Genomic DNA, 12,500 nt, shown 5'->3' on the forward strand with positions numbered 1-12,500 from the left:
GGGAGAATCCGGCACCCTGGTGCGCATAATCAGACACAAACTTGATGTGGATGACGGGACCGGAGGAAATGATGGCAGGAGGAGCGATGTTACTGCAGTGCTTTCCCAGCAGCTCCGCGGACTCAGAATTTCCATCTCGGATCTCAATGAAGTCATACCTAAAAACAGAAAACAGTGCAAGTTCAAAAATATGTATCTCAAATTCTCAATATGAACTCAAATATTTCTTCCAAGACCAAATGATCTGAGCTGCATTCCACATTTATTTTATAGCTCGGTACTTTTATGGTGTGTCAAGTCAACAGTTGTCTATTTGTATTTCTCCTAATGCAAAGTACTGTAAAATATCGACATCAGATAAAGTTGATATTTCAGCATAACTGAGATATCCATTATTAAGCCTCCTACGCAATAAAAGAGCAACCTTTGAGCAATAAAGGTTCCTCTGGAACGGACCAACATTAAAAACCCAATGAAGTGCAACGCAATATCTTCCGCTGGGATGAGTAACTGTGAAGGAATTGCAAGGAGTTGTTTTAATTTGAGCTGGGGTGACCTTTGACCCTCAGTGGACTGCTGCCTTATCACAACAAACACACATTTTTTCATGTCACTTCAGAGACAGACTGAAGGAGCTGAGACAATGACCACCTGTCCAGCCCAAATAATCCCTTAATGTCCGTTGCCCTCTTCTGCCAAAACACTTCACACACAATGTCTAAATGAGGCAAAAGACTCCCAAAAATCCAGCCGGCTGTCTGCATGAGAGCTTCCTTATAATAAATCTGGCCATAGAGAGGCATGAGTCAGACTTCTTCTCACACCTCAGGAATGCTTGCCCCATTTAACCCCTAAACAAGAACAAGATCCCTGTGAACACACGCCATCATTCCCAACCTAGCTGCTTCAGAGCACAACATGCTGACCAGACTTCCTCTGTACTGAGAAAATGAATTTATGCAGCTTTAAAACTAACTCAGTCTTTGTAAGAGGCAAATGAGTTCCTTCAAAATCCTGCAAGTTTAGATTTAACTTAGTGCTAAACTCTTGAAAAAATAAAACTTCATATCAATTAAGATGATATTGGTGCCAATTGAATCCCAATCAAATGATTCTTTTGAAACAATTCAAATAAATGATTCGGTCAAACCGATGTAAATCACGAGATGTCCATCAGCTGAAGGCTCATGGTGTCACAACATGCAACTTAAAAAAAAGAGTGAGTGAATCAGGTTTATTGAACCGAACTGCCTGCATTAATGCAGTAAATTAATGAGAATTTGAAATGTTACTTTAAATCTGTAGTTCTTTACATCCTTGCACTTGTGCTTTAAAGTAGCCAAAAAACAAAACATTGTTCAGAAACTCAAAAACACAATGATGTGAATGAAAGTGTCTGAGCTTTTTTCCTACAAAACCACAAAAGAATGAAAATGTTTTGTTTTGCTGTTTTTAATCTTTCCTTGTCGATCGGGACTGAGTTATCCATGGTTAAGCCACATAACTGCTGGCTCCACGTCACTCAGGGAGAGTGTGTGTGTGTATGTGTGTGTGTGTGTGTGTGTGTGTGTGTGTGTGTGTGTGTGTGTGTGTGTGTGTGTAAACCTGACACGGCCCCGGGCCCCTCAGAATGACATAGAGAGGCAGGTGTCTCTGACTCTTCATTTCTCTGGACCCCCCTGGCCGACCGCACACTTGGTGACTTCAGGTACAGCTAAGTATATTTAGACCTAAGATGTCTAAACAACATATACATTCACTAGAACGCGTACATATCTATGTACAGCATCTGAATGCATAAGAGATGCACAAGAGTTTTATAATATATACATGTTATAAACACTGTCTGAACAAAATATCACAATCAAATTGTAAGTCTTTTGTTCAACATCACACACATAGATAAGGACATATAAATCATAAATCTAATTAGAAATATGATCAACTAACCCTAAATCGTACCTATTTTTTGTTGCATTTTTAAGGGGGAAAAAAGTGAGAAGTTTACAAATCATTTTTAACCTTGAGAACACCCCTTGACTAGATGAAATAGGTTAAAAATGATTTTTTCATGCTTTTGATAATATTCATAGAAATATTATTCAAATTTTTAGGTAAAAACGTCATTTCTAACTTTGAGAACACCCTAGATAGGTAAAATAAGTAAAACATGATACAGTCTCTCAATATTTTTCAACCTTTTGATAATAGCATCATACATGTGTGTGTTTTCCACACTGTTTTTCACTAAATTAACACAAGGAAGATTATTTAACAATTTTCTATATGCATCAATATAACAATATATAGTAAAATATAAACAGCAATATTTAGCAACATATATTTTAATGAATTATTTAAATTTATTGAAGTGCAGACCTAGAATTTTTAAGGGATGGCAGAGTTTTAATTGAACCTGAACTGAAGTGATTCACATAAATGAATTGAACTTTTGCTTCTAAAGTTTCAATCATAGATTAGCAGGAAAAGGGAAAAAATTTACTAATGACGCCAACTTTAAGAAACTTAATGGCTCAAAATCAATAAAACAAAATCCTCTCGGCTCAAAATCAGTAAAATCAAAATCATCTCGGTGTTTGAGAATGTTTCGTATATATGTTGAATATTTAATATATCACCCAGCCTCTCCCCGGACGACTTTTGGGAACAAGCTTTCTAAAGTACAGCTATAGTGAGGAAAGCCACACACACACACAAACTCTCACTCACTCACTCTCACTCACTCTCTTTCTGTGTCCATCTCGCCTCAAACACTAGAAAAGCTGGGGCGAAGGCTTGTAAACTGTGTGCAAAGGTAATTAGGTTGTAATTGATTTTGTAGGGGCTCTTGGTTCCTGGATTAGCAGTGACAAGTGAGTGTGTCAAATGTGGATATTGACCATCTCCAGACGCCTCCACTTGGCTCCGGTGCATTTTGAGACACGCTTGAGAGTGGAAGCAAACCAGGATGCCCATTGATCAACAAAAGTGCCTGGATCACTTATTTACCTTGCAAAAAATAATGCCTCAAATCAAGTGTATATATCAATTTTACAGCAATTGTGACTGAATGCAAGAAGCCTTTTCTCATTATCACAGCAATATAACGTTGTTTTACAGGCGTACAGCTCAAATTGTTTACCGCGGTGCAATAGAGCTGTGATTATGCATGCTAATTATGCACGATTCAATGGTTATTCAGGTGCAACAGGAGGCAATGAAAACTCCCTAGACAGTGGTATGTCTGTAAGTGTGCGCAGGGAAGAGAGGCTTGACACGAGGAGGGCAAAGGCCCTGTGTCCCTGTCTCATGTTCAGACATGTCTTCCTCTCCAATCTCACTTTCTGTCTCCTCTCCCTCTCCAGCCTCTTCACTGCTAATTGCTTTTCACACCTACGGTGTTTTTCAAGCATTTTTTCCAGGCCTGCACAGTCCCCTGAGGTGTCACTAGCTGCCCTAAAGAGCAGTTTGTCTGGAGAAATACACAGACAGACAGATACACAGAGGTACGGATGCTACTATCCTTGTTTGTCTTGTGCTTATACAGTACTACAGCGTGTTTGTATCCTACCAGTGATCAAATAAAAAATGATGTTCCCTGGTGACACTGGGCGTAACATAAGCCTGGACCCCATTAATCTCTGAACCGCCTGAAACCGACTACCTACACAATAAACAACACTCCAGCATGTGTTCCTTAAATCATAAGACCCTCCGGCTTGGAAAAAGTCACCGTCAAATCTTATACAGTGGGTACGGAAAGTATTCAGACCCCCTTAAATTTTTCACTCTTTGTTATATTGCAGCCATTTGCTAAAATCATTTAAGTTATTTTTTTTTCCTCATTACTGTACACACAGCACCCCACATTGACAGAAAAACACAGAATTGTTGACATTTTTGCACGTTTATTAAAAAAGAAAACCTGAAATATCACATGGTCCTTAGTATTCAGACCCTTTGCTGTGACACTCATATATTTAACTCAGGTGCTGTCCATTTCTTCTGATCATCCTTGAGATGGTTCTACACCTTTATTTGAGTCCAGCTGTGTTTGATTATACTGATTGGACTTGATTAGGAAAGCCACACACCTGTCTATATAAGACCTTACAGCTCACAGTGCATATCAGAGCAAATGAGAATCATGAGGTCAAAGGAACTGCCTGAAGAGCTCAGAGACAGAATTGTGGCAAGGCACAGATCTGGCCAAGGTTACAAAAAAATTTCTGCTGCACTTAAGGTTCCTAAGAGCACAGTGGCCTCCATAATCCTTAAATGGAAGACGTTTGGGACGACCAGAACCCTTCCTAGAGCTGGCCGTCCGGCCAAACTGAGCTATCGGGGGAGAAGAGCCTTGGTGAGAGAGGTAAAGAAGAACCCAAAGATCACTGTGGCTGAGCTCCAGAGATGCAGTTGGGAGATGGGAGAAAGTTGTAGTAAGTCAACCATCACTGCAGCCATCCACCAGTCGGGGCTTTATGGCAGAGTGGCCCGACGGAAGCCTCTCCTCAGTGCAAGACACATGAAAGCACACCTGAAGGACTCCAAGATGGTGATAAATAAGATTCTCTGGTCTGATGAGACCAAGATAGAACTTTTTGGCCTTAATTCTAAGCGGTATGTGTGGAGAAAACCAGGCACTGCTCATCACCTGTCCAATACAGTCTCAACAGTGAAGCATGGTGGTGGCAGCATCATGCTGTGGGGGTGTTTTTCAACTGCAGGGACAGGACGACTGGTTGCAATCGAGGGAAAGATGAATGCGGCCAAGTACAGGGATATCCTGGATGAAAACCTTCTCCAGAGTGCTCTGGACCTCAGACTGGGCCGAAGGTTCACCTTCCAACAAGACAATGACCCTAAGCACACAGCTAAAATAACGAAGGAGTGGCTTCACAACAACTCCGTGACTGTTCTTGAATGGCCCAGCCAGAGCCCCGACTTAAACCCAATTGAGCATCTCTGGAGAGACCTGAAAATGGCTGTCCACCAACGTTTACCATCCAACCTGACAGAACTGGAGAGGATCTGCAAGGAGGAATGGCAGAGGATACCCAAATCCAGATGTGAAAAACTTGTTGCATCTTTCCCAAAAAGACTCATGGCTGTATTAGATCAAAAGGTTGCTTCTAGTAAATACTGAGCAAAGGGTCTGAATACTTAGGACCATGAGATATTTCAGTTTGTCTTTTTTAATAAATGTGCAAAAATGTCAACAATTCTGTGTTTTTCTGTCAATATGGGGTGCTGTGTGTACAATAATAAGGAAAAAACTTAAATGATTTTAGCAAATGGCTGCAATATAACAAAGAGTGAAAAATTTAAGGGGGTCTGAATACTTTCTGTACCCACTGTATTTGGCTCAGGCGCCCATTGCACAAAAAAAAATATGTGAGTAATATTATGTATAATGGACACTACTATGATAGCATGTTCTTCTATGCACCTTATAGCACCATAAATATACAGACAGACAGATAGGTGGATGAACGGACAGACAGACAGACAGATAGATAGATAGATAGATAGATAGATAGATAGATAGATAGATAGATAGACAGACAGACAGACAGACAGACAGACAGACAGACAGACAGACAGATAGACAGATAGATAGATAGATAGATAGATAGATAGATAGATAGATAGATAGATAGATAGATAGATAGATAGATAGATAGATAGATAGATAGATAGATAGATAGATAGATAGATAGATAGATAGATAGATAGACGCTATCAGCTATTATGATAGGCTGCTTGGCATATCTTTATTAAGAAGACGCCCAGTAGCTCTCTCTTTCTCAAACTCAGCTCAGTGGCTTTCAGAATATAATTCAGTCTGACACAAAATCACATTGGCTTTTCAATATCAAAAAAACACAATGGCCACTCATTTGAATTCTGCCATGCTTTTAAGCCAGCAGCCACAGGACGTGCTCCAGGACGGCTCGTCAACTGGCCAAGACACTAAAATTGAAATTAAATAATGCTGAGAGTCTGCATGGAAAGCTGCACGCTTGGCCCCCGGGGGGGCTGCCTAATAAGTTATAAGTGCCTGTGAAATATTAAATAGATGCCGGGGAAGGTTCCCAAGGGGGAGGGAGGGTTGCCATCTTCAATCCGGTCGGGAAACAAATAGCATGGCTGTCCGATACAGCGCTGACATTTACAGATGACTGGGGTAGACCTCAGGAGCCTAAGGCTTTCATAAACAACACTAAAACTGGCTATTAAGCAACATTTGTGTGTGTGTTTTTTCCCCTCAAAACTCACACCTTTAGAAAAGAGAATTTTCTGACGTTCCGGGTTTCAGTATGTTCCCGTCAAAACGTGCCGTCTCCCAATTCCCATTATGTTGCCATTAAAAGCCTTAGGCCTTATCAGAATGCATTAGGTCCTTTTTTTCCATCAACGATATTAAAACTTTTTCTGGGGAAAATTGGCTTCTCTGGGCATAAAGATACTTTTTTTTTAAATCTCTGAATTCCCAAATGTGTCACTTTATACTGCTCCAGATTGATTGCATTTTTTGAGCTATCAATATCTTGATACACTCCGGGGTTGCTGATATATTTCCAATGCCCTAAAACCATCACTGGAATTGCTGTGTCCTAAAAAAACATTATTGACCTATTTGAATAGTTATCAAGCATATGAAATCATCATCAAGCTCTACTAAGACAAGCCTTTACTAACTGTGATGTATAGATATTTAAAGACTATTGATATCCAGAAAATGTATTAACTGTGGCCAGTTATTGGACAAAGGAATAATGTGTGCCAGTATTGCTGACAAACACATAGTTGCATACCCAAGTAAGCTGTGGTATGAAATGAACTGATATGCAATCACAGGTTTATGTAGCATACACATTAGGTATGACATTAGGTATGTCAGATTGTAGGAGCTGGAAACAATTCATAATGTTTGTTGATAAATTATTGATTTAAGAATAGCCATTATTATACTGTTCATTGTATCTGTGGTGTTTTTATTTATATGACGCTCGTTTTGTGCATATGACCTGTGTGGCCTTTGGTTCGCTGGTTTTTGACCTTCTTGACCATGACCTCACTCTTCTGAACGTGCTCGGTCCATTGATTCTTCATTAAGGGCAAAGGACATGCATTGATCCTTTGTCCCTAAAGAAAAGTGGAAATAGGGTGATATCATGCTCGCAATTTAGAAACGCTGATGCTGCTCAATAGCTTAGCACCTCAACATCTGCAAATATCACTGCATAGTAAACGCGAGAACTTTCATCACTAGAGTGAAGCGTAGACTCCCTTGAGTGATGCAGACTTCATCGCTCACATCTGTCTCACTCTTACCAGTAATTCTTCTAGATTCCCTCCTCAGCCCAAATACTGTCGCTTTGTCAATATTTTATGTCTGAGAGGTGATTCTGAATCCGATCTGGTTTCGATTTAAGCTCTTCCACTGCAGTACAGCATTTAAATCCTTCTACAACAATTTACTTTACCCTCTGCATGCATTACATGAACTCAGTGTTTAGCATTCAGAAGGAACCTGCTGTTTGCATATTAATGTGTTAGGGTGAGAAAATATAATGGAGATCTAGTCGGAGAATGATAATGAGACAAATGGGTGGACTGGACTAACAGAAGAATAGATAGACAGACAGACAGACAGACAGACAAGATAGATAGATAGATAGATAGATAGATAGATAGATAGATAGATAGATAGATAGATAGATAGATAGATAGATAGATAGATAGATAGATAGATAGATAGATAGATAGATAGATAGATAGATAGATAGATAGATAGATAGATAGATAGATAGATAGATAGATAGATACTCCTCTGACCTCACCACACTTTTTCTTTCATTTCAAAGGAGAAGAGTATCACATTAAAGATATGGCCAGATATTTCATTTGCCATTTTTATTGCATCTATCTCAGATCAATCTGCTCATAGCCCTCCAGGTAAAAGCCATCTGGCTTTGCTACTGGAATAAAAATTGCCTGTTGAAGTACCCCTTGAAAAATGTTGTCAATACCACACCTATCCTAACTACATCATGTGAGCCACAAGATGCTTTTTAGAAGCACATTAGTTAGTATGGTTTAAGGCACAAGAAGCTGCTTTGACCTTGTCTAGAGTAAATTTTGCAAGCTAAGCTAAAGCGAGGCAGCTCCTCCGAGCAACGGAGACTCCGAGCCAGCACTCATAAGCACAAGGTGAATTTAAATGTGTGTGTGAGTGTTTGCCATCTAAAAGACGGAGCCAGGCCTTTCAATCATACATCGTCTAAATGTGCTGACGATGACTCATTGTATATATAGCAAAATACAGATGGAGGAGATGGACACTACAAGTGGACCATTAGAAAGAGACCTGTTTCGTGAAGCATAGTACCGTAAAGCATCTGACACCTCTTCAGATTTTCCATCACTCATTTCTTGCCACTTTCCTTGCACTCTTTCAGTGGAACAAAGTAATGAGGGTTGAGAATGAGCGTGGTACATGGACAGTGTGTATTTTGTGCTACCGTAATCTCTCAAACCACAACTACAAAAGCTCAATTTCAGCCCACTACTGAACTGACAGCAAATAAAAACATTCCCTGCTAATATCTATCAATCTTAGACGGACTTTACACTCTCAGAACAAATGTGCAAACATTGTACCATTAGGGGTACAATAGTTTGTCACTGGGACAATACCCTCAAAAGGACATTTATTTACCCCATAAAGGTTCATAGTAGTACCTAAAGGATACATATTACACTATTCTAAGACAATATGCACCTTTTAGGGGTAGATGAGGTACAATTTAGCCCTTTTAAGGGTACTACCCCAGTGACAAGCAGTACTACACCTAATACAATTTTTAAACATGGTTTCTGATAGTGTATGGTGCACACCGCGCACACAAAAAAGCAAGAGCTTTCCCAAAACGTCAAACTTTAAATCAAATATCCCGAATATAAATTTACTCAATATCCCGGGTGGGCAGGTTTATATCAGTTTGTCAGAAAATGAGACTTCCAAGGAACTACTTGCTTGATTTGGGATGTTATTGGCATTGAATCAGTGAAATCCATTTATGAGTTTTGTTTCAGACACTTGCAAGTAAACAAGATATGCCTAAGGACATTTGCACATTATCTTTACACCAGACTACTAAGATCTGAAGCATCCGCACTGAAGGATGGTACTGTTGGTTGTCATAGTCAACAGTCTCTGTTAATCGTCTCTGACATGGCTAAATGAGCTGGATGTTTTACTGCAGGGGTGTCCAATCCTGCTATTGTATGGCCATCTTCCAGCAGAGTGTAGCTCCAACCCTAATTAAACCATCTGAACCAACCAATCAAGGCCTTCAAGATCACTAGGAGCTAAACTTTGCAGGAAAGTGGCAATCCAAGAGCAGGACTGAACACTCCTGTTTATCATGCAAGAGATTATCAATACTAACTCATTCACAGTATTCTGGGCAACCACCTTTACATTTCTTGGCACTTTTACCTGTTCTGTCCAACCAGGCATGTATTTCAAGGTATTCCTTCTCTGAAACCTCTGTATACTCTTTCTAATTTAGGAAGCCTAATCTGAACAACAAATACAGCCAGAGTGGAGCTGTCCAGCCTGATGAAGCCACCCAAGCAGGAAAAGAGATTGAACATTTGTACACAGCAAAACCAGAATGTTTATTTGGGGAGTGAAGGGGGCATTAGCCTGAGCTGTATCAGCAGAACAGATCAACCACTGAGGTGTGTATTTTTGGTGTCTGTCCTTTTCTCTCTATCTATTCCCCCTTCTCCCAATGTCTCTTGACTGTTTGGATACATCTCCAAATGTGCCACAAAGCATAAAGCAGTGAATTTCTTGCTTGCTTACATAAACATAAATGAGGACTTGGCACATGGCCTAATTTAAAATGGTGCCTGTCTCTTCACAGCTGGTTGTTTTTTAGGGGAATCCTACAGATGTAACTGAGATACTCCCTCCCCCACTGCTGCTATACAAATTGGCGGCCCATGGGGAAGCCACAGTGGGTTTAAACCACTCATAAAGGAAAGTGCTTAAAAACGACATTCATTTCACACCAGCAGGGACAATGCAGCCCTGAAGAAGACAGATAGTTATTTCAGACAATAAATTCACAGACAGTAATTTAGACTAATGTATCCAAAGTGCAAGACCATTTGTCACTAGTCTATTAGAGAGACTTAATGGAATAGTTCACCCAAAAATGAAAATTCTGTCATTGTTTTCTCAGTCTAATGTTGATTCAAAACTGAGGGTAAGAATCTCCCTTTCAATTTCCCAGAAGAAAGTCAAACAGGTTTGGAACAGCATAATGGTGAGTAAATGATGACAGGATTTTCATTTTCAGGTGAACTATCCCTTTAACGATGTACGCCTTGTCCAGATTTGTCATGACTTTGGGGAATAGATTGCCACATTGCGATCTACTCAACTTTGTTTCATTGCTAGCTGTCACTATTCTTATTGCAAGTGTGATTGGCCATTTACAGTTCTACACCCCATTAAAAATTCAGAACCTGAATTCACTTAGTGAATTTGTTGATGAACAGAATATATCTTGTCATCTGTACAACAGTAAAACATTAGAAATGTATTAAACAAACAGCCTGTAGGAAAAGGGTGTCTAATCCTGCTCTTGGGAGGGCCAATGTCCTGTTGAGTTTAGCTCCAACCTGCCCCAACACATTCTCCTAAATGTTTCTAGCAACCCTGAACACCTTGATTAACTGGTTTGGATGTGATTAAATAGAACTGGACCTAAACGCTGCAGGATAATGGCCCTCCAAAACCAGGATTGACCCCTGTTTTTGGATACCTGAGGGTAAAAGAAACGGACCGACATTGGTAGAACTGATTTACTGGTCATAATGTGAGTCAGACTCTGAGAAGAGAGAGCCTGTGGATGAACATAATTAATTTTACAGCTGAGGGGAAACAGTTCCACAAAAAGCATTCTAGTCGACCCCCTTTCCCAGTGACAGCTGCACTGCATCCCTGCATAAGCCCTTTAGGCTCGCTCTAAACCCTATTATATCTCTCTTAACGTCATTCCTCTTTTCACTAAGTTCCACCTTGCACTACTGCTCTTCAAGTCGCCTTTTTCTCTTAAAGTCTTCATACCACATATCTCTGTTTTCCACATTCTCCCTTCCCCTTCCCCCTGACTCACATCTTTCTCTCTCATCCGATAAATTAAGTATATTCCACATCTACCTCTTTCACACCCTCTTTTCCCTTATCTTCCACTTTCACCTCATCAACCATTCAGCACACAGGACAGGGTCTGCAAATGCTCCATCGGAGGTAAATTAATTGCACACACATCCTTATCGTTCGTCATTCTGTAGGACTACTGCTTAATTTCCCCCTTTTTCAATCTAATTTCCTTTATCCCACACATTCTTCTCACCTGCAATCCAGTCGTTCCAGCTCAAAGTGGGGGTTGAAGTTGAGCACGATGCGCTGTGAGGATTCGGGTGCGCTGATCACCCACTGGCAGCTCTGATGGGGCGGGTATTCCAGAGGGTATCCTGGAGAAGTGATGTAACCGGCATCGCTGGCATCCAGGTGGCCTCCACATGTCTCAGCTAAGACAAATGGGAAAGAGACACACAGAAAGAAAGTGAGGTGAGGTAGTGTTTCAGATAAGTTAGTTATTAGCCACATATACTTAACGCTAATTTGGCCAAGCAGAGTGGCGTGAACGCAAGGCAAATTAAATACATAAATCACAAGCGCTACCAAATCCCTGAGGGAGCACTACATGGCTAAGAGGACTACTTAAGTTGTCAAAACACACAAGAGACAAAAAACACTGCTATATGAAGTTAAACTTAAACACATTTCCTTCATTAATATGTTCCTATGCAACTAACTAATGCATGTTAGATGATGTCACCAAGGTCTCTTGAAAAACTGTTTGGGAATGCAGACTTAAAGCTAAAATAATATCTCCCTAATGGTATTGCTGTGCGGATACTGTATATCTACAATAAATAAAGTTTTAATTTGATCATTCGAAACATTTACCTTATTCCAATTACCTTATTTTCTGTCAACCTTTCTCCATAATGCTAATAGAAGGATTCAATACATTTATGATGCTCTCTACAAAATATTAAAGTCTATCATAGCCAACTCTAAGACAGGAAGTGACATGCAGGGCTCTTCTCTGGAGGTTCAAGGGTCATCCCCAAAGCTGCAATAGGATCCAGCATAACAAAGCCTTCTTCTATCACCCCACCCAATGTGCCTTCCCTGCTATCTTCACCGAACACTCCTTCCACATGCTAGCGTTCATTCTAACATGAGCGGCAGTCCTTTTTTTTGCCGCCCTCACACATAGCGGATATCATTCTGGTCATTATTATTCTAAATGGAGCTAAGATTAGGAGACAGAAATACTTTCTGGTCTTTCACCATGACAACCGTGCGGTGAGGGTTTTTTAAGCATATACCAGCCAAACGA

At 40.2% G+C, this 12,500-nt stretch overlaps 1 protein-coding gene across 3 annotated transcripts in view; it reads right to left on the reverse strand.

The window, feature by feature from the left end:
• Positions 1–12,500, reverse strand: part of nrp2a (neuropilin 2a) — a 69,777-nt gene that overhangs the window by 48,650 nt on the left and 8,627 nt on the right. For all 3 annotated transcript variants that reach the window (XM_084393689.1, XM_084393688.1, XM_084393690.1), the window contains exons 2-3: positions 11,442–11,619; positions 1–158 (exon numbers count right to left, since the gene is read on the reverse strand). The exon at positions 1–158 is cut by the window's left edge and continues 24 nt beyond it. In XM_084393689.1, the coding sequence (XP_084249815.1) occupies positions 1–158; positions 11,442–11,619 (336 nt within the window). The remainder of the gene's footprint in view (positions 159–11,441; positions 11,620–12,500) is intronic.

The sequence above is a fragment of the Rutilus rutilus genome, assembly GCF_951802725.1.
Source record: "Rutilus rutilus genome assembly, chromosome: 2".
Classification (NCBI taxonomy): Eukaryota; Metazoa; Chordata; class Actinopteri; order Cypriniformes; family Leuciscidae; genus Rutilus; species Rutilus rutilus.